We start from the raw sequence: 23,261 nt of genomic DNA, 5'->3' as shown, positions 1-23,261 counted from the left end.
ACTTTCTATTCATCTGCGTAGAGATATACTCTCAGAACATATGGTAAAACAAATTCCAAACCGTATCACCATACTGATTTGATGAACAATAACACCCTCAGTCACAGGTGGGGGAGGGAGGTATTTACCAGTATGACGTAAAATATAACAGATTATAACTTACTGTCGGCACACGAGTTGGAAGGAGTTACAAGGAATCAGTTCAATTCACTAGCAGAACTTTATCAATTAAATAACCGACGATCTTTGTTTTTCTCACGTACTCGCTTTTAAGAAAGACTGTACAGACGAACATCTGGGAAGGACTGATTCTATTACCGAGTCTTGGGCGGCACATGGTTCTGATATGGTTATTAAGCAACGTTAATTGACAACAAAACTACGCAATGTGCATATTGCTTTCACAACTATAGCTTATAAGCCAGAGCGAATATAAATGGCATTCTTGTCCCTAAATCTGCAGTTCCTTTTCATTTAGATCGCCTCTGCATTGAAGTATCGCATGTCTCGTGCAGCTAATTGGCGTGGAACGATTTTCTCGTTGTGAATTCAAATACTCCATTCCACTAACCATACAAGGTAATACGATATGATGTAATCCTAACGGCTTTTATGAAACTTGGACATAGGCGTGTTTGTCCTCCCTGCCTGGTTCGATTGGGCCGGTAAAAGGAGATCGATTTTATTGGCGATGTACGGACGAAAGTTATAAAGAGTTTTAATGCACTCCCCGGAGGACGACGGTATAATGGCGGTAGATGGAGAAATATAGCATTTTAAAATGTTTAATCAGGATAGATTGAAACAGCTAAATGTTTACCGTGTATATGATTTCAGTGTAAAAATGAGTGTACGCGTATATATATGTGCAGTATCGTTCAGGTCAAGCCCTTGGCCGATATACTCATTAAAAGGTTATTGCAATACATGATAGGCGAGTGAATTAAACTCCTTCAAGTACATGAACTACAGTGAAGGGACACAATAATACAACAAAGTAACATACATTTGTAACTGTCAGTTGTACCTGGCGTATAGGTTTGCCTAAAACAACAAATATCAAGCACGCTCTACACGCAGCAGGACTTACACGCATTTAAGTGAAGCGGTTATTGATTTATTTACTTGAGTGGAGTTTTACCTCAAATCTGCAAACAAAATCCCAAATGAGGATTTTATGTACGTGTGCACATGTATAAAATTATGGATGACAAAACTGTGTGCACATTAGCAAATATTGTTTTCCAAAATACATGCAAATTACGTTTACACCGTTACCTATTGATTAAAACATCCACCACCTACTGTTAAATTATAACACCGATTACAACAAAACATAATTAAGTTGTTAACTGTTCATTTACCTGATTATAGTTTATGCAGTATTTCAGCATTTCTCCACTCAGTCATACCCTAATGCTGAGGTGTATATGGTAGCACAAACTGGGCAGGAAACGGAGAGATTCGACACCTCATACCATCTACTCAATAAACGTTCTTATGTAAAAACATACTATGTAGCACACATAACAAGCACAATAAACACTCTATATTTGAATTCCTTTAAATCATACATCATCTACATGTGCTTCTATATTCATTAGAAATATCAAGGCATAAAGATAATTAGGGCCTATACACCATAATTCATCAGTTTTCAACCGCCACTGCAAACCAATATTTTGAAACATTTTGATAGAACTATGGGGTGTACAGAAATTTTCTGAAGCTTGCATCTTTAATGACTCAAACAAATCCTTTTTAGTGTCTTTTTCCTGATAAATGTATGAATAAATTCCACTGACAAAAGTGCTATAGTGGTTGAACAGACAGTAGATTTACAGAATACATAAATTTACCATAAAACGAAACATCATAATGTTCGTAGTCTCACTTCCACAGTAACCCCCCAAGTAGTTGTTTTGATAGCGTGCAGTCCTATTTTCGAACTTTTTATACTTTCTTAGATCTAGTGATTTGTGCTATACAAGGTTTTGGAATTTGACCTTGTGATTATTGACCTGGAACGTCCTTACTGGTTGATGGTTGGTATATGAATGTCTGTTTTGACGCATAGAATCATAGCCTACTTCACTGGCCTAGCACACCAACAGCTGAGTTCACTGGTGAGTGCGGACAGTCTTTAATCAGCTTTAACACCATTTTTACCACTCTAAGATGAAAACAAAAACCTTATTTGTATTCATCATTTTGGAACACGTCATAAACTATTAAAATGAGGTGCAAACACTTTTCATGAATGCTTTAATGACTAGTCATGAGTGCTGATGTCTTGTTTGGAAGCTCAGAGATTAAATAGGCCTGTACATTTACAAGAGTAACAGACCGGCAGACAATTAAATCAGAGTTTTCTTCTGCGTCACACATTTACTGCAGTTTCAACACCATATATTACAGGTGCACATTTACCGACCAAACAACATCAACTTCAGTCTTGTTTGGAAATTCAGAGATTGGGTAGGCCTATACATTTACAAGCCTGCACACCATTAAATCAGACAGACAGTTTTCTTCTGCATCACACATTTAAAGCAGTTCCAACACCATATTTTACAGACGCACATTTACCATCCACAACATCAACTCCCTAAACTTGATCCATGATGATGTTTTCCAATGGCCAAACCAGCATGGCAAAATGTTTACCGATATTGTAAAAATTCATAGTTTCGAGCACCTGGGTTCCTTGCAAGAAACAGGAGGTGATAAATACCATGGCGCTAAAAGGGTAAAATGCGGATTTTTGCAGATTCCTGAAGATTAGAGTACTTCAAGAGACTGAAACTGCCATGCATATTTGGCACCTTCTGATTACTTTTCCAGAAAGAATTTCTTTCCTAGAAGCTATATTTTCATTTTTTATGGTAAAATGTTACCTAAGGCCTGTTTCACCTGAGGTAAACTCGCTTTGTTTTCACCTCCAATATGGTGATCAAAGTGTCACAGGGGCCTCCGTGGCTCAGTTGGTTAGTGCGTTAGCGCATCGTAATGACCCAGGAGCCTCTCACCAATGTGGTCGCTGTGAGTTTAAGTCCAGCTCATGCTGGGGTCCTCTGCGGCCATATGTGGGAAGGTCTACCAGCAACCTGTGGATTGTCGTGGGTTTTCCCCAGGCTGTGCCTGATTTCCACCCACCGTAATGCTGGCCGCCGTCGTATAAGTGAAATATTCTTGAGTGTGGCGTAAAACATCAATCAAATAAATAAATAAATAATAAAGTGTCAGATGATGATTGGGTGAGACTAGCCATGGCATCACTGCAAAACTATGAATAACATTCTTCAATGAATGTACTTTACCATGAGACAGCATCTGATTCTTAGCAAACCCTCCATTTTCCAGAGATTTCAGATGTCTAAATACGCTGGTTTGGCAGAATCACTGATTCTCACCAATTAGGAATGAGTAATATCAGCTTGTTGTCCTAGAACATCCTGCAGTGGCACACTGTCATAACCTACTGGCATGACTGAAGTCTTTGGTTGTTGCTGTATCTTGACCAACATTTTCATGCAGGAATACTTGTAGCTTCCTCCAGGCTATGACTTGATTGGCTGAGTGAGCCCTAGCTTCACCTCCCCACACGACATTGTCTCCTTCAGACAACAAAACAAAACAGGATGTAATTAATATCTGATTGGGGTTTGAAGTCCCTGGCCTAGGCCTATTCACGCAAGAATTTTTCACTTACAGGGCCTATGTCTGTTATAAATTTATTTATTTTTTTGATTGGTGTTTTATGCCGTACTCAAGAATATTTCACTTCTACGACGGCAGCCAGCATTATAGTGGGAGGAAATTATTGTCAAATTATTGATGGTTGTGGGGAAACCCACATCCGCAGGTAGCTGGCAGACCTTCCCATGTACTGCCGGAGAAGAAGCCAGCATGCGCTGGACTTGAACTCACAGCGACTGTATTGGTGACAGACTCCTGGGTCATTACGCTGTGCTAGCGCGCTAACCAACTAAGCCACAGAGGCCCCTCTGTTATAAATGTAACAATAATTCTACTATACGAAATGAATAAGAAGAACATGTATTTCACTTTTAAATCACATGTAGCTCAGATGTTTTGCCATCAGACTAGATAAACACACACACACACACAAAAAATAAAAAAAAAAATTCCACCCATGGTTGTAACATTAGTACATTACATAGCCCACAAGAGAATATACACATATGCTTACTCAGTGAAAAAACATTAAGAACATTACTGACAATTTAGGACTGTAACCTGGGATTAAGACAGACTAGAGAGTGTCTCTAAATCCTGGCTGTAACATTTACTAATGACTATTCCAGTTTTTCTATGACCAAGGCAACCCTGCCATCTGATTATCAATTTATTTTCTTCCGCCATCACCATTTCTCCTAAACTTACTGCAAAATGGGCTGTACGGAGACTATAAATTTATTTATTCATCTGATTGGTAGTTTATCCCTTACTCAAGAATATTTCACTTATATGACAGCTGCGAGTATTATGGTGAGAGCTAGGAAACCGGGCAGAGCCCGGGGGATACCCACAACCATCTGCAGGTTGCTGGAAGACCTTCCCACATACAGTAGGAGAGCAATGGAAGCTATACAGGGTAATCTGTCTGAGGGTAAGCTACACAAGAAGTTCTGCATTCCGTCCTCAAACGTACTGAAGAGTATGTGGAAGGAGGCCCTGCAGAATGGGCTGTACAGAGGCGCTATAAGGTGACCTGTCTGAGGGTACACACACAGCTTTACATTCCCTACCCAAACTTACTGACGAGTATGTGGAAGGAGGCCCTGCAGAATGGGCTGTACGGAGGCTCTCTAAGGTGACCTGTCTGAGGTTACACACACAGCTTTACATCCCCTACCCAAACTTACTGACGAGTATGTGGAATGAGGCCCTGCAGAATGGGCTGTACGGAGGCTCTCTAAGGTGACCTGTCTGAGGGTACACACACAGCTTTACATTCCCTACCCAAACTTACTGACGAGTATGTGGAAGGAGGCCCTGCAGAATGGGCTGTACGGAGGCTCTCTAAGGTGACCTGTCTTAGGGTACACACACAGCTTTACATTCCCTACCCAAACTTACTGACGAGTATGTGGAAGGAGGCCCTGCAGAATGGGCTGTACGGAGGCTCTCTAAGGTGACCTGTCTGAGGGTACACACACAGGTTTACATCCCCTACCCAAACTTACTGACGAGTATGTGGAAGTAGGCCCTGCAGAATGGGCTATTCGGAGGCTCTCTAAGGTGACCTGTCTGAGGGTACACACACAGCTTTACATTCCCTACCCAAACTTACTGACGAGTATGTGGAAGGAGGCCCTGCAGAATGGGCTGTACGGAGGCTCTCTAAGGTGACCTGTCTGAGGGTACACACACAGCTTTACATCCCCTACCCAAACTTACTGACGAGTATGTGGAATGAGGCCCTGCAGAATGGGCTGTACAGAGGCTCTCTAAGGTGACCTGTCTGAGGTTACACACACAGCTTTACATCCCCTACCCAAACTTACTGACGAGTATGTGGAAGGAGACCCTGCAGAATGGGCTGTACAGAGGCTCTCTAAGGTGACCTGTCTGAGGGTACACACACAGCTTTACATTCCCTACCCAAACTTACTGACGAGTATGTGGAAGGAGGCCCTGCAGAATGGGCTGTACAGAGGCTCTCTAAGGTGACCTGTCTGAGGGTACACACACAGCTTTACATCCCCTACCCAAACTTACTGACGAGTATGTGGAAGGAGGCCCTGCAGAATGGGCTGTACGGAGGCTCTATAAGGTGACCTGTCTGAGGGTACACACACAGCTTTACATTCCCTACCCAAACTTACTGACGAGTATGTGGAATGAGGCCCTGCAGAATGGGCTGTACAGAGGCTCTCTAAGGTGACCTGTCTGAGGGTACACACACAGGTTTACATCCCCTACCCAAACTTACTGACGAGTATGTGGAAGGAAGCCCTGCAGAATGGGCTGTACGAAGGCTCTATAAGATGACCTGTCTGAGGGTACACACACAGTTCTACGTCCTCTCGTTTACTCTCAGGTAACCACTCTAGGTAGTTGTATTGAGGCTCCACAGGGTTCATTTGGTCATCATCTCCAAACTGTATCAACACTTTGGCTTTTGACTTCTGAATCTGATAAAAATAATAGCAAATCAAGTGTGAGTTTACTGAAGTTCCACAGCGCTCATGTGTCTGTTGTCTGCTAAGTGTATCACCTCTTGGGCCCCACACTTTTGAGGCTGAAAAAATATCAAACCATATGTAAAAGGAGGCTGCACAGGGTTGATGTGGTTGTTATTCCCTAACTCCATTAGCACTTTGTATGGACATGTAGATTGCTGAAGGGGATACACTAATATCAACTGAAATCAATTGTAAATTTACAGAGCTTTCAGCACATCTAAAAAATGGAGTTACCACAACATTACCAATAGAGATAAACTTTGGTTTCTTGATTTATAGAGGTTGCAGGTATAAATTTGTATGTATATATACCTTCATGATTAGAGGATGAGATGACTGAAGGATACACTTTGCTCTTAATGAATTAATGTATACAATAAACAAACTGAAACAGATTTATTTCATCATAAGATTGTATTTACACGCATTTACTAAACAGTTCATAGAGTGTGTATTCAAATGAGAGTGCACTCATTCTTCCACCATTAGGGTCTTGATAGCACTGTCTGGATATCACATTTTCAGTTTCCCAATGGGTCAGATTATGGCAATCTGTTGACGTACACAAACTACAAGGCATGAATTAAAAGTCGTTGTGTAGTATTTTAGATAGGATGCTGTAGGTTCAAACGAAAGGGAGCACCGGATTTTTAATTGAGACAAGAAGCTCTATAAGTTGCTGTTTCCATTTGTCTGTGTCTGTCTTTCAGTTGTGACCATTCACATAATGGTTTTACCTGTGCGCAAGACAATATGTTAATTTGTGTTTGTTGTAACAAAAACTCACAGGTGCATAGAAGCTTTTGTCTGTTAATACTGTTGGCAGTCCTGGTCGAAAAGCCATTCCCTCCTCTGATGATGTCAGCTTGGAAAAGTCATACCTGATGACAGACAAGAAGGGCAATTCATGATTTAGATGAAACATTTGTCATTCACTAAGAGAATGACATATTAGTGGTTAAACAAAATGGTTGAACAGACAAAAAGCCATTTACATGCTTTAGAAAGAAAGGCAAAAAAATTAAGTGTTTTGCTTTCAGTTCAACATTCTCTAAACCCTTTTCACATGTGCATTCAAAGCATACCCGAGTTATCATAATGACAGCACAGATATAACTTGTTTTATCGACCTACCCCACACCAGGTAGTTCTTTGGACCCAAACTTGAGGGGATATAAGCCCAGGAAGGGGTTTCCACTGATATTAACAACGGCTGATATCTGCAAGGGAAAACAAAGCACAGCTACGCAATGTCACACAAACATGACTTGTAGTTGATAGAACAACTTGGATTTGGCAAAGCAACCAAAGAGCTTGCCAGCAGGAGAAGTACAAAAGTCGTGAATTTTGTAATTTCCGGTATAATGTATATAAAGCACACAGAGTACCACCGATGGAACATGCCTCTCATGCCGTTGCCCCCCCCCCCCCCTCCACACCCCCCAACACCCCCTGCTCAGGTCATTAATATTCTCCACGTGGACACAAAACTTGAGTTCGATACATACAGCACTTTGTGCAGGTTACAAATATATGCGAAATGACTTGGACAAGAATGTAATGTAAAACTTTACTACTCTGGCTGGTGTATGTATTTTATATACATGTACATATATATTTAGTTATTCACAAAAACAAGCATGTAGTGAAATCTAGCCCCTTAAATGTATCACAGAAAACAATAATGCTTCACATGCAAGAGTTATATTTGCTAAAACTTACAGCACACAGTTCCTCCAATAGAATTCGAAATCAAACCTACATGTAAGTCGTGGCCCTACGACCATAAAACTGTCTTCTACTTGATTGAAACTTTGTCCTAACTTCAAAAAAGTTTATGTAGAACTTAAATTGTAAATAGTAATTTTTAGTTTATTACAGAGAACTGTTTTAATCCTTCATGGCATTATTACAAAATTCTTGTTAAAGTTCAAACTCTCACTTTAAAAGTCTTGTTGGTGTTCTTACCTGTGGACAATGCACAGCCATCCACAGCCCGATCTCCCCACCCATGGACACACCCACAACTCCAACACCTCCTGGGTGAACCTTGGGCAGCGCAGAGAACCAGTTCACTGCTTCCTGAGGAAGAAAACCAAATGTCTTGAACTGAATGACTGGATTGAGTACACCATCAAGCCATCAGTACCAGTCTATCACTGAGTGATAAAACAGAGACTTGTTTTGAAAGACTAGACTGAGTCTAAGATGAAAGGTGACAGTGTTGTCAGTCCATTGCCCAATCATCAAAATGAGTTGATCATTTATTGAAAGGGCAGAGTCATTAGGTGACTGGCATTACCTATTATTATCTCAACAGTGGGAGATTCAAGATTGCACTCTTTTGTCACTGAAGGTAAAAAGTTCTACTGCATCATGTGGCCTCTAAGAAAGGTTTGGCAACTATTTTTGATTACATTTACAATAAAATGGGTGCCTAAAACAATGGAGACAATGGAGAAGTTAAATGTGTGTGAACTGAAGAAGTTCCTGATGGAAAATGGTGTCATCTTTGTACATCCAAAACAGGGCGGGTCAGCTGATCGGTAATTTAATGTAAACAAAAGTTTCCTGACATTTTTGACTAGTCACATGATACGGCTGGACTACTAGTATTTTTAATTTTAGCGACCAAAGAGTTTCTTATTCTGTATAATATTTTCATTCCTCCCTTCCACACTCACAAGTAAGAGCACCACAATTTGAATTTCTGCAGCAGATTATGACTGATGGAAAGTATATTACCCAAATGAAAAAATGTTGGATTATACAGGGAGATAACTCCAAACATACAACTAATTTGAAAGTGACTAGTCCCTGCTACATTTGTTTCTTCACACACATACAAATATGAGCATTACTATTTGATATGTTTATTTATTTATTTGATTGGGGTTTTACAGCATACTAAAAATATTTCACTCATACAATGGCAGCCAGCATTATGGTGAGAGGAAACTGGGCAAAGTCTGGGGGAAACCCATGACAATCCGCAGGTTGCTGAGACCTTTCAACATACTATTCTATGAATGATAGAATATACATGTATATTAAACAAATAAAGTCTTGAATTATACAAAGATATAATTTGAAAGTCACTGCATTCCCTGCATCCCAGATTCAGATTCCCCTGAAAAACTGAAAGGACGGGCACATGTTTTCATCAAAATACATTCATAACTTCTTGCATAAAGTTGCTAACAGATGGACAAATATGTGATGGAAAACCATAACCTGCTTGGGTGCAGATTTCCCCCCTGCTTGGCGTAGATTTCCCTCCTGCTTGGTGCAGATTTCCCTCCTGCTTGGTGCAGATTTCCCCCCTGCTTGGTGCAGATTTCCCTCCTGCTTGGTGCAGATTTCCCTCCTGCTTGGTGCAGATTTCCCCCCGGCTCAGCCGGCTTTCCTCCCACCATAATGCCGGCCGCCTTGGTGAAATATTTTAATAAATAAATAAATTTTAAAAAATAAATCCTTGGCAGAGATAATAATTACCAGGAAGTAGGAGAAGTCCACATCTACGAGGGACTTGGGCAGGTCCTGGTAGTTGAAGTATGGTAGAGACAACACAATGAAGCCCCTGGATGCTAACAAAGCTGCTCTGAATTCCATGATACCCCCAGCTGTACCAAACATATCAATGACACCTTTGAAAGGCCCAGTACCTGGAACAGTGAAGAAACCTGCATGTTCACGGCAAATTACATGTTAAATGTTACATGTAACTCTTACCAATTAACTTAGACTACTCACAATGAACTTGAGACACCACTATAGATCATGGAATAGTGTTTCTGCAAAGTACAAATGAATAAATAACACATTGGCTGTATTTTCGTTTCTTCCATTTAGTGGTGTATATTATATACTATATATACTATATAAATATACATATATATATATATATATATATATATATATATATATATATATATATATATATATAGACTAGAAGATAAACATGATAATGGTTTTACTAGTTTGATGTGAACAGAATAAAAAGAATAGTAAAAATAGTAAACAGTATTTACAGTCATCACTGATATATAAGTATCTATGTAATGACAGTTCAGTAGGTATACTCCAATACCCCACACAGCTTCCACCTTATCCCTAACCTGCTGGAGTGAACAGTGTTCCTCGGATGTTTCCATGACGGACTTCTGATCGAGTGACATCGTGACTAAGGTACCATCTGTTAATCGTCTGCATGGCCAGAGGCTGGAGTTGGTCAGTACCATAGAGGTCAGCAGCTGTCTGGTGGCCATCGTACAAGGAGAGGTGGATAACCAGAGGAGTGGTCACATCCTTCTTAGCTAGCCGTAACCCAGACTGCTGACCAGGGCTCTGAGACATGCTCCAAAATAATCCCATGCCATCAACCCCTTAGAAACATGAACAAATTTACTCCTATGACACATACATATATATTTATTTATTTATTTATTTGTCTGGGGTTTTCACATATACAGCAGCGGCCAGCATTATGGTGGAAGGAAACCACGCAGACTGATAAAAAGCCACAACCATTTGCAGGTTGCTGAAGACCTTCCGACTTATGCTCAGAGAGGAAGACACAATGAGCTGGGCTTGAACTCACACTGATCACATTAGTCAGAGGCTCCGGAGTCATTGTGCTGTTCAAACATGCTGCTCACTAGGCCACAAGTAGGAACACATCATCTACTCATCCATGCATATTTTGTTTACACGTACTTACTGGATTGTCAGAAGTGTACAGTTTATATTTTTAACGCAAAGCTGTCAGCTCATTCTGGTGAGATTTAGACACTTCACTGTGTCATGTTTGCCTTGATTCATATGTTCATGTTTATGTAACAATCAAGAATAATTCATGTTTCAGCAGATTTATGGATGTCAGGAATCTTCATGGAGAGTCTACCTGACAATTCTACCGACTTAAAGATGAAGAGTTGATCCAGCAAGAGCTAGATTTGAACAGAGGCCCTCACTGATAAACTCAAGGGATGAGCATCTTCCTGGAGAACACAGCATTCTGTAAGACGGCCGAAGAGCTAGAGGTCAAATGATCTCCATAGTAACGGTCAACGTGGGTAAAGAAAATTGTCCTTTAATTTTTCAATCACCATCAGCAATAGTGTATTCAGTTGATTTGTATAGTTTTCAGCTTTCCAGGTGGTCAAATTCTGTAGAGTTTACATGATGTTTTTTCTATACAACTGAAGGAGCCACAAACATAGGCTTCGCCCACGCAGGTGTGATCATGGGATCTTCAACTTCTGGGCTGTCTTATAGCATTGTCAGAGAATCCCCTACGTCAGATTCTAAGAGAAGAATGGATAAAAAACAATGTATGCTTCATATGTTCCAAAGGTAACAGGGCTAAACAGTGCCAGACTTCACCGAGAGAATTTGCATAAATTTGTTCACAAAGTGGCAGCAACAATTCGCCGATCACCTCATCATAAAACATTGCTTAGTATTTTTTTTCTATTTCAAAAGATGATAAAAATTGTATAAAAGGTGTATAAAAAAATTGGGACCCAGGAATAACAGCCAATGTGTTTATTTTGTTTTAATATGAGCGATCAGACAGGACATATGTTGATATGTTATTGTTGTATACTTTAATAAGTACGATAACATTTAATTGTTATTATTTTTCTTTCCAGAACATTTCTTTCCAGATGAGTCAGTTAATGAAAAAGTCAGTTAATTGAAAGAATGATACAAGTCAATATATTTTTCAGACTGGGGGTTAGTACCGTTTTTAGCCCGTAACATCTGCTCTGTTAATGTTTACCTGTGTAGGAGCCACCCAACGAAGCAGAGCTTTCCAGATTTACCTCCCCTGAATGATTAGCCAGAAAATGGGCATGGGAGCTGAATCTCTTCTTGTTCTCTTCCACGCTGGCATGACATGTGACCCTTTGCCCTGCCTTCAGACCTGACACTGTCAACTGTACTGGATTGTCAATAAGGTCATCTGGTTTATCAGCCGTTAATGACACCATGTCTCTCCTCTGAGGGCAGTTCCATGACATTACCCAAGACAGCAGTCCTACAAGGATATGATTCTATTAAGATACCAATTCAATAAAATAGCTTTATTCGGTTTCCAAGCTTTGCTTGTTAGGTTTCCAAGCTTGCAAGATTATTTTTCTTCTTCTCTGACAACTGTTTTTTTTTCGTTTTGCGAGAAAACTGCATATTGTAGCTGTTAATTTTCTAGACATGTTCATTACAAAATTGCTCGGGCTACCTGCTGGAGCATAAAACTTTACCCACCTGGGACCCACTTTTCCACCATATTGGAGCGGTACGGAAATGTAAACAAAACTTCTTCTCCAGAACCGCTGATCCGATTGCATAGAAAATTGATATGCATGTACAAGACTACTAGGGGTATCAGGATTGAAAATGTTATGCAAATCAGTTACGAAATGTGGAAGCTCGCTATTGGTCTTTTTAGTCAGGTGATGACCTGTGGATGAATTTTACAAAAATAAGATAGCAATTAGATGTAGTTTGCCTGCTAAATACAACCATGGTTTTTTCCTATGATGCATGGTTTTTCTTTAAATTGCAATTATAGCTCATTTCAGTGTCATTTTTCAAATAATAGCCCTGAAGCTGAAAATTGTTTGCTAGACAGATCAACGACATATCTTCATTTTTGACTGGTAGGACCGCACAGCTGCGACTGATAGTTTTGCCAGTAAAATGCGTTTAAAAGCTTGTTATTTTGTTCATAGTAAGCTTGTAAAATTGCAATACCTCCCAAACCGGTAAAAGGTAGAGAAAACAAACTTGGCATTTTTAATAGCCAACATATGAAGCAGCTTTTGACGTTTTGTACTGTTTGGCCTGGTGCGTGATTTAGCAGCCATTGTGAATTTTATTAAGCTTAAACCAACTTTTTCCATAAATCAGCTGATGATCAAAATTTCACTTGCAAGTTTATGTGGTTTGCTGTACCTGTTTTAGCTATACCTTTTGTTTGGTATGCAAGTTGTGCTGTAACTGACCAATGAAATTAGCTTAGAAGTAGGTCAAATCTAAAAACTGCTCCAAATGCTTAAATAAACACACTGTCTAGTAAGAAATACTAGAAGAAATATTTTTATACTTTTTGTATAGTTTTCTGGTTATGACCATAAAACATAAAAAATATAGCTTCTAAAGCAGCGATGCTGGGGTTCAAACCGGTACTGCCGGCCTATGTAGATCACTTCAGGTAACCTCAATGGTGTCCATGTATAGATACATAACCAACTAATCAGAAAGCCTACATCCTTCGGAGTCATTAGTGCATTGTAAGTACACTGTATATCATAGTACAGTTTGTAGATGGGCCAAATGGAGTAAATCAACCTGTGAGCAATATTTAAAAGCGTGCATGTCCTCTTTTTTTTCACACAGCTCAACGATTTTCAGCTTACACAGAGTACATGTATAGTGCTTTGCACTCAGTAATTTTCAGTTTTACAGCTGTAACAGTTTTCTGTGACGTGACCCCTAAATATGGTGGAAAATTGCGCTTTATCGCAATTTGATAGGAGAGAAAAAACACCAGATTCATTATCAGGATGTTAAAATACGTCGGGAAGCATACTTACACTATTCGTACATTCATCCTAAACATAAATGTATTTAAAAGGGATTAAATAACATGGGGACGTCATTGTGCCAAATATAGTAAATCGACCTTTGGATAATTTTTCAAGCACTGCAACTTCCGCATTTATGAAGACACTTCAATGATTTTCCGTATACATACAGTACACATATAGCCCTTTGCACTAAGACACTTTCAGCTTTACAGAAAAGTAAAACAACCAGATTTGTGATCAGAACATCAAACTACGCCATGCAGCGTACTTAAAATATTTAAAATCAGACAAATTTAATCACCTGACAATTTCTGTAAGCTGGGATCGAACACTTACATGACTGACTGGCGTGAGCGATATAAGACCAATCTGCCTAATGCCAATCTCCTGACGTCAATCATCTTTGCCGTTCAACTGCCCGGGACACATCTGTGCCACACCACACAGCTGGGAGATGGTTAGTGTTTAAATCATTCTGTAACTAGATCCCCTACTATCTTATATCTAAAGTCCAATAGGCAATCACAATTTTCACTTCAAATTTTCACATTTTCTCTACACTTGTAACTTTCATATGACAGCATAAGTTATTGGTTGAAAATCAATACGTAAATACAAGGCTTTGAAACTTTCAATGCGACCTTACACCGTTTGTCACTGAGGCAGTTGGTTGGTTATTCATGATCAGGACATCAAACTACATTGGGTGGCATACTTACAATATTTCTACAGTCACCCTAGTCACGAACAGAGTGTATATGCATTGTATAACATACTCCTGTAAATGTGCCAAAATACAGTATATCGATCTTTGTCAAAGCCCTGTATATCCTGTATTTATTACGACAGCTCACAGATTTTCAGCACACATACACTACATATATAGTCTGTTCCACTCAGCAATTTTGACCTTTACAGCTGTATTAGTTTTCTGTCATGTGACCTACAAATGTGGGGCAAAACTGCAAATTTTTCATTTTTGATGGCAATTTGCGAAGTAAGTACATCTTGCAGGGAAACAATAAGACCTACTTGGTGATCAAGACGTCAACTTACATGCAATTCACTTGTTCGGAAAGTTTACTGTCTGATATAAAGTATGTTTATATTTTTTGCTCAAATTAGACAAATCTGAGATTTCACAGAGCTAACAGATTTGAACAGTCTGTAAAGCTGTGTGTACAGATCACTTAGAAGCTGTATAATTGCATGCAGTTCTTGCTGAATTTCAACTTATTAAAAGATTCCATACTGTGCCATAAATGTCAGCAATGGCAGACCACAAAGATTACATTTTCTGTTTAGAAACATCATTAATAATAAGGAAGCACTAAAATGAAGCATATAGCAGAAGATAGACCATTAAACACTGTCCAGGGAAAATACACAAAGGCAGTTTGATTTCTTTCTTTTGAATTTTTCCAACTGAGTAAAATGGTTTTAAACTGGCAGATTCTATGGTGGTTTGTAATGAACTAGAGGATATCAATCACATCACACTGACTGATATCCATATTTTTTCCTTTACATAGTTTCATGGTTCATTTTTGGCAAATGCCTTTTATAGATCCATATGTGCTTGCATTTTGAATCATGAAACCTGGAAGTCCATACGTGTTAAGCAGCAAAAACCTGATGTCACATCACTGGTCCCAATATGGTCAGAAAAGACCACCATAGAGTAAAAAATTTCAATGCATTTAAAAGAGTGAAGAGAACAAAAGAAAAAGTGAAAAAAAAATTCTAAAAAAATAAATTAATCTAATTTTTTGGACAGTGATTCCTCACATCACGTTTTCTTTGATTTTAAAATATGTATAACTTTTTGTCTGCATTATAACTACATATGCTTTATACATGCTTCCTGAACATGGCATTAAGCCATAATCATTTATTCATTCATTTATTTCAGTTGATTTCCCAGAGCTTCACATTGCTGTCAAAAATATGTAATCTATATGACCACAGTCGGACTTATTTGTAGAGGGCACTGAGCAGAGCCTGGAGAAAACCACCTCCCTCCGTCATGGTCCTAATAAACCTCCTGATAGAAATTCTGCAGTTAAATTGGGAGAGTGTCTGTCAGCGGTCATCTATGACCTGATAAATTTCCCCAGCTGGATTCAAACATGTGGCTGCATAACACAGGCTAGTGGCCTAAAACGAGGACTCAATCATAACTGAATTGAGACAGCTTAACAGGTTGTATGTAAAGTAATATCTATGGAGTTCAGGTGGATATTAAAGACTACTTGGATGAAAATGGTATTTTGGCCATCCAAGCTAATAAAATACAAATACCTCAGAACCATTTGAAGGTGAACATGTATATGTAACTACACTGCCGATGTGCCGTTAAGCCATAACCATTCTTTGTATATATAACTACAGTACATTTATCAGCTTAATAAACCAGCCCATCATTCACAGTAGGCTTCTACTACTGCAGTCTTCGCTTCAAGTTGCCTTCAACCAACTTCCATTCGATCAAGATGAAAGTACCATAAAATCAGTGGTTGACGACAGAAATTTAACATGCATCAAAAGCTGCAAATCTCTTCTTCACGAATCAGCATTTATGGTAATAACACAAAAAAAATGCATGTATCATGTTATCATTGACAGAAACTCTGGAGTGGAGCTCATGACATAAGCCTGTGTCATTCCATCTGATATTACAAAATGTCATATACAGGCCTACTAATACATTTGACATACATAGGCTACTAACAATGTGCTAATCCTTTTAAATGGAGACACTTCTGTCTAGAGCTACGGCATGCCGCCAGACTTGTCACAACATCTGCTAGAAGTTCGAGTCAGAAAATTCGTCTTACGATACGTCTAATTCAATAGGCAATACAAATACGTGCGTTCGGATTCACAACCTGATGCACTTTAACTTACGTGTTCTCAAGTTTCTGCCCCTCTGTACTTGAAAACTGTTAAACGTAAACAGCGGCGCACCGACAACCTTTGCAAATTTAAAGTGTTGCATGTCATTCAGCTTGACAGATCACCAAACGGACCCAGGCACAGCTTCCACAAGCTGTTGACAGTATGATACTGAATCTAATAGTCGCATCTTCGATAGGACACAGCTATCCTCCCCGCGCTAGGCTTACTCGCCAAAATAAAGTACAATCAGGGGCAGACCACTCTAAACGAAAATTTCTGTCTACTTAACGAATTTCCTAAAAGTTAGATAAATAGATGAAAAGAGATTTTGCGCTGTTTTGCTGTGCATTTTAAAGAAAAACTTAACCAAGAAAGCAAATACAAGCTTTATGAGGACCTTAGTGTACACAAGGAATTTATTTAGGCAGGCGACTGAACGGAGCCCCCTCGCTTGGTTTTCTTCGGGTGCCCGACTGAGAAGAAATACCAGTAACACAACGTGCTCCACAATGCGGCTACTTCAATTCGACATTTAAAATCAACATGATGGCTTTGTCAGCGCGGTTATGGCGCTTGCCTTCACGGTTCTGCGCTAGCTCTGCTGTATTGGCCTCTAAACGTTGCCTGGGCCGTGTAGAATGCAAATCGTCCACACTACTTTTGGTCGACAGCAGACATTACAACAACAACGGCAGTGTTAATCCCCCATGCCCACAACGTGTGTCAAGTGTCAGAGGCTATGCACAACACCCAACCCCAGATGCAGCCTCAAGGAACAGGCTAATGTGGCTCGTGTACTTTTCAGGATTTATAGGAGCTTTTATGTTTTTCGCAGTCATAAGGAGAGAATTTAAAAAATACCAAAAGAAAAAAAGAGGAATTGTTGAAATGAAAATCCCTGCGTTTGGTCATAGAATTTTTATTTGTAAATACAAAGATTTCGTCCTATTTGATACAGTGGGGCAAAATATTGAAGAACTTGAGAGGTTTGCTGTCAGAGAAGATGATGTCTGGCTTGTTGGCTGGCCAAGGTCAGGTAGGGAAGAACTTAATATGTTCCGGTTCCAACCAGATAAAATACAGTTAATTAAATGTCAGTAATTCAGATATAACCGCGTCATTAATGCAGGGGAAGTGAAAAGGTCTGCACGAATTTGTGGATGGGCTTGTTTCCCCAGGGCTCAGTCAGGTTTCTCTGATCATGATATTGGCTGCTGTCATATATAAGCGAAATGTAAATAATACTTCAAAAAAATATATACGTCAATAATGTTGGCATGATCGATAGAGCAGCCTTGATCTGCTTACATTAGGTAGACTGTAATTATGAGCTTTCAAATTATTTAACAATATGACAGTTCACAACAGGAACATTAAGGGGAGACTACTGCAATGCTTGGCAGATGTCCTGTCCAGTGTCTGTAGCTTGGTACCTTAGTCAGTGAACCAGCATTATGGCAATCTGCAAGGCAAGAAACTAGCAAGACATATATTACTCTGTGAATATTTCTCAATTTTGAACAGCTTTACAACATCTGGGTTTTATCCACTTTTTATGCAGTGCCCCCCCCCCCCCATAATTTATGACTATTTTTAATATTTTGGAATAAAAAATACCCATCCCCCCCCCATAATTTCCAACTATCTTAAATATTTTGGAATAAAAAATACCCCCCCCCCCCACCCCATAATTTCCAACTATCTTAAATATTTTGGAATAATTTCAGACATCTAATATTAGTGATAATTTTCTTATTATCAAATTTACTTTCAGGAACAACCTGGAGCCAGGAGATCATTTACCTGATACAGACAGGCCTGGATTTTGAGGGGGCTGGGTCTGCCCCGTTAGATGATCGCTTCCCATACCTAGAGTTCCAGTACCCTGGGTACGAGGCCATAGCAAAGTACCCCTCACCGCGGCTGATAAAATCTCATCTCCCCTTCCACCTGTTACCAGGTGATATTCATGTCAAGAAACCTAAGGTGAAGTTTTACACATGGCTTTCCTCAAGTTTGTACAGATATTGTCCTCTGTAAGTGAAGTTTTATGGACAGTGTGTATGTATGGAGAAAGTTCAGTAGATTCTCCCTACTTCCATTATTGTCAGGCCCTTGGTGGTAATAAATGGTTGATTGTGTGCTCTTGTATGTATGGAGAAAAGTCCAGTAGATTCTCCCTACTTCCATTGTTGTTAGGGCCTTGGTGGTAACAAATGGTTGACTGTGTGCTCTTGTATGTATGGAGGAAAGTCCAGTAGATTCTCCCTACTTCCATTGTTGTTAGGGCCTTGGTGGTAACAAATGGTTGATTGTGTGCTCTTGTATGTATGGAGAAAAGTCCAGTACATTCTCCCTAACACTGCCACATTCTGGCAAATATTATGCTGTGGAATCAATTGCATGCAGCCTAGACTGGAAAATTTACAGTTTCTATTATCTAGAAGGTACTGTACTATTTTGGTGATGACAAAATGCTCGCTGAATATATTTTGAAAGTTTATGTAGAAGAAAAAGCGAAAGAAAAAGCGAAGAAAAAGCGAAAACTTCCTTGTTTATACAAGAGAAAAATTAGATTAAGTTTCCCTTTTCGTTTTTCAGCCTAGGCAAAAAAGAAAAAAAAAAATCAAAATTACTCTCAAGTGATGTATGAATAGTGTTTTGCAGATAATATACATTGCCAGAAACCCGAAAGATATCATAGTATCGTACTACCACTTCATCAGGATGTTGCTTCCATTTCGATTTACTGGTCAGTTTCCAGAGTTCTTCAACCTGTTTCTCAGTGATCAGTGTAAGTATGAATTTGCTTAACACAGTATTTCTGTGTAGGGGTAGGGTTTAACAACATTTAAAAAGTCCACTTAAACTAATTATTACCAATACAAATTTTGGCTTTGGTGGCCTAATAGTTGGAGGGTCCGCCACAAAGTCAGGAGGCTTGGGATCAAACCCGAGTGGGATCATACTAAAGACATTACAGCCTGTGCTTATTGCTGCCCTGCTTCGCACTCAGAGATTACGGCAAGGAAACAAGACTCGTTTGCCCTGTGTCATAATGTAACTGGGTGGGGGTGTCTTTGGCATGATGCTTGAGGAAGCATGGACTCACCCTGCCACAAGAAAACACAGTATATATACACACACACCTGAGGAATCCTTGAATCCTGGTTGTCGTACTAACACAAGCACACATACATACATGCCAACACAAACTGAAGGACATCATTGGACATTCATCCTGTAGGAGTCCAGATACTCTGACATGAACACAGTGTGCGACCAGCATTTGACATTCATCTTGTGTGAGTCCAGATACTCTGACAGGAACACAGTGTGCAACCAACATTGGACAGGAGGTAGTCAGAGGAAGTTGGGAATCTTCTCACAATACAATCAGTAGAAAGCTACTGTAACACATTCAATACGTGCCTGCAGATGGTTGTGGGTTTCCCCCCATCATAATGTCGGACACGATCATATAAGTGAAATGTTCCTCAATTCAGCTGAAAACATCAATTGAAGAAATAAATAAGTCAGTATTGGTCTTTTTTCTTGGTTATTTCACTTGCTTGGTACAAAATTTAAATCAGCATTCTCTTTAGTGTGATGTTTTAGATGGAGTTACTGCCCTATTTTTTTGTCTTTACAGCATTATCCAACAAGGTTTATCATAAGGTTATTTCTGAACATATGTTTTTGTTATTCTCTGCAGTGCCTTATTCACCTTGGTGGAAACATGTGCGGGAATTCTGGGAGCACAGGAATGAGAACAATATTCTTTTCATTAAATATGAAGATTTACAAAAGGTAAGATCTGTCTGATGGAAGTTTGTGAAAATGTAACAAACATGAAACTTCAGAGAACTGTTGAGATATTATAAACTGGATTTCAGCTGAAACGATCAAAGCTGTGCCGTCTGTACCACATTGTTATAACTACGGAATCATTAACAGCAATTTGTCAATAGCAAAAACTGGTAAACACCTTCATGTATGTATTGTGTTCTTACATGAACATTAAATAAATAACTAAAACTCTAGATTTGGCAAAAGAAATCAAATAAAATCTTAAGCTAAGCTGCTCTGACAGTGCCCCCCAGTCACATGAATGGTAACAGGATAGCTTTTCAGGGCCAGTGATCGGACATGTTCACAGCAGATCTTGGGAAATTCACGTGCCAAGGGGAGATAATCATTCCCTTACCATGATGTCATTTTGCCTTTGGGGCCACCATAGCTCATGGAGTGAAGAATTTAGTATTCAAACTGCATTGTGACACCATGAATCATATTGTATTCTGATATGTACAAAATATTTTGTGAACTTTGATCCCTTCCCGGTACATTTTTCAGTGTTTAATTCAAAACATCACATAAGCCATATTGGAACTGTATTTGCTAGCTATTTTCACAGTGAAATTAATACATGTATACATGTGAATGTATGTCGACTTATGATAAAAAAAATTATAACAATTGCTGGAACTGAGGCATTTGCTATTGTACAGGATCTACGTGGGGTGATCCGTGAAATCAGCCAGTTCCTGGGTAAGAATCTTACAGAGGAACAGGTTGAATGCCATAGCTGAACACTGCACCTTCCACAAAATGAAGACCAATCACTGTGTGAACCATACCTGGTTTGAGAACCTGGGATTAAAGCGGAAAGGAGAGGCAGACTTCATCCGGAAAGGTTTGTGCAGACATGTACAGAAGAAGATTACTCTTGTAATGAAATCAGAACGATGGAGAAAAACCACACGATACATAAAATAAATATTTTCTTTTTTTTTCAGTTGTTTAAAAGAGGTTTATGTGTCTTCAGTATGAATTGCTATTCTAGGCCGGGAGATCCGGATCAAAGCCGAGTCTGATCATACCAAAGACTTCAAAAAATGGTACTTGTTGCTGCCTCGCTTGCACTCAGCACTGGAGCAAGGGAACAGGACTTGTTGGCCTGGTGTCAGTATAATGTGGACTGGGTGGTGTTTCATGTCTGGTGTCTTCGGCATGATACTTCAGTGGTGTTGTCACTTTGGCAGCATGGCCTCACCCTACCACAAGAAGACACATTATTACACACCACTCCTCTTCATCATCATATGACTGAAAAATTGTGAAGTACGAAGTGAAAACTCCAAGCATTTTGTATTACTATTGGAAGTCATAATGAACTTAATATCCTATGACAGCTTTATCAAAGTCAACTGGGGTCAGTTACACGCAGCCATTTCTGACTGAAGTCAAAAATTTTAAATCTCATCACGGTGCAAAATTTTGTTGGTCCAAGAAGTTGCAAGTTTATCACATTTGTGTTACTTTAACATTGGTGAGGTGGTCAAAATTTTAATGTCTAATACCCCAAAATAAGCTCTAAAATTGTAATTCAGATTTTGACTTTAGTCTTTTTGACTTTAGCGGGATGGGCGTGAAAGTGTCTGATATCATCTCTATTCTGTCTGATATCCCAAATTAATAAGTATAAAACATTGCTCATAGCGTATAATAGAGCAGTGAAATACAAAATCAATTTGTTCTGGTGTTTCAGGGAGAATTGGTGATTGGAAGAACTACATGACAGCAGAGATGAGTGGAAGGGTTGACAAACTGCTGGAGCAGAAGCTTGGGGATACTGACCTCAATTTTGAGTTCTCTCCTCAGGAGGAGTAAGTTTTCAAAATTGTATGTACATTTGAGGTACATGTACCTGGTGCTGGAGTATAGAGGAATGCATCGTTTTGAGCTTTTTAGTTTTTATGTGTTTACATTGTGCGTGTGGACTGACATGTATAGGGGATTTTAGTTATTATTACTAATTAAATATTACATATTAATATTAAATAATGTATCACATGCTATAGTAAGAATCTGACTTATTGTACATGTATTACTGTATTTGGATACCATGTTAAAAAATAAACCTTGGGACAGCTTCAACCACATTTATTTGTGTCAGAAATACAAGTCACTGTCATCATTTTTCAAGTTGTTGTGCTGCTTATACAATTATATAATTTTATTGCCCAGCAAATGTGAAAATTCCAGCAGTGCAGAAAAAATGAATTTCTTAATTTAATGGGTGTCAATACACTTGACAAGCCTGCAGCACTAACGCTGCTTGAGCTTTGGTCAGTTGTGCACTGCACGATTCAGTTGATTGATAAGTAAGGGTCTTCAGAAGATTGGTTGATGGCACTCATATAATAATTAGTCCCCTAATGGTACAGAATCGGTATTTGTGATGTCAGTCCATCACAAGTAAGTTTACTGGACTCATGACTTTTTCATGACCATGCGCATGTTGCTGCAGACCTTTCCATGTACAGTCTGAGAGGAAGCCAGCAAGAGCTGGACATGAACTCAAAATGACCACATTGGTGAGAGGCTTCTTGGTCAATGCCTGCACTGGCACGCTATTCAGCTCAGCCTCAAACAGTTTCAGATGGTTTCATCCATTGTTGACAAAATTAAAGCTGCTTTTTTTTTTCTTCAACTGTACTCTTTGACATATAGGTATTAATCAAATGTCTTAAACTGGCAATGGACAATTCAT

At 39.2% G+C, this 23,261-nt stretch overlaps 2 protein-coding genes across 2 annotated transcripts; one reads left to right on the top strand and one right to left on the bottom strand.

The window, feature by feature from the left end:
- Positions 1-352: 352 nt before the first annotated feature.
- On the bottom strand, positions 353-16,899 carry LOC135480621 (acyl-coenzyme A amino acid N-acyltransferase 2-like). Its single transcript, XM_064760512.1, has 9 exons — positions 16,715-16,899; positions 11,998-12,255; positions 10,331-10,597; positions 9,708-9,877; positions 8,181-8,294; positions 7,347-7,432; positions 7,000-7,093; positions 5,960-6,161; positions 353-3,617 (listed from the first exon to the last, which is right to left on the bottom strand). Exons 1-9 carry the CDS (start codon positions 16,803-16,805, stop codon positions 3,472-3,474), a joined length of 1,428 nt encoding a protein of 475 aa, XP_064616582.1. The 5' UTR covers positions 16,806-16,899; the 3' UTR covers positions 353-3,471.
- A 283-nt stretch (positions 16,900-17,182) lies between these two features.
- Positions 17,183-22,609, top strand: LOC135461360 (sulfotransferase 4A1-like). Its single transcript, XM_064738402.1, is given in 7 exon segments — positions 17,183-17,741; positions 18,480-18,691; positions 19,373-19,499; positions 20,421-20,515; positions 21,217-21,285; positions 21,287-21,401; positions 22,257-22,609. Coding segments are annotated over 7 exon segments (1,233 nt in total). The 5' UTR covers positions 17,183-17,248; the 3' UTR covers positions 22,379-22,609.
- The last annotated feature ends 652 nt before the right edge of the window (positions 22,610-23,261 follow it).

Source organism: Liolophura sinensis, chromosome 1, assembly GCF_032854445.1.
Source record: "Liolophura sinensis isolate JHLJ2023 chromosome 1, CUHK_Ljap_v2, whole genome shotgun sequence".
Taxonomy (NCBI): domain Eukaryota; kingdom Metazoa; phylum Mollusca; class Polyplacophora; order Chitonida; family Chitonidae; genus Liolophura; species Liolophura sinensis.
Note: the sequence above shows the minus strand (reverse complement) of the source record. Positions and strands in the feature narration are given on the sequence as shown.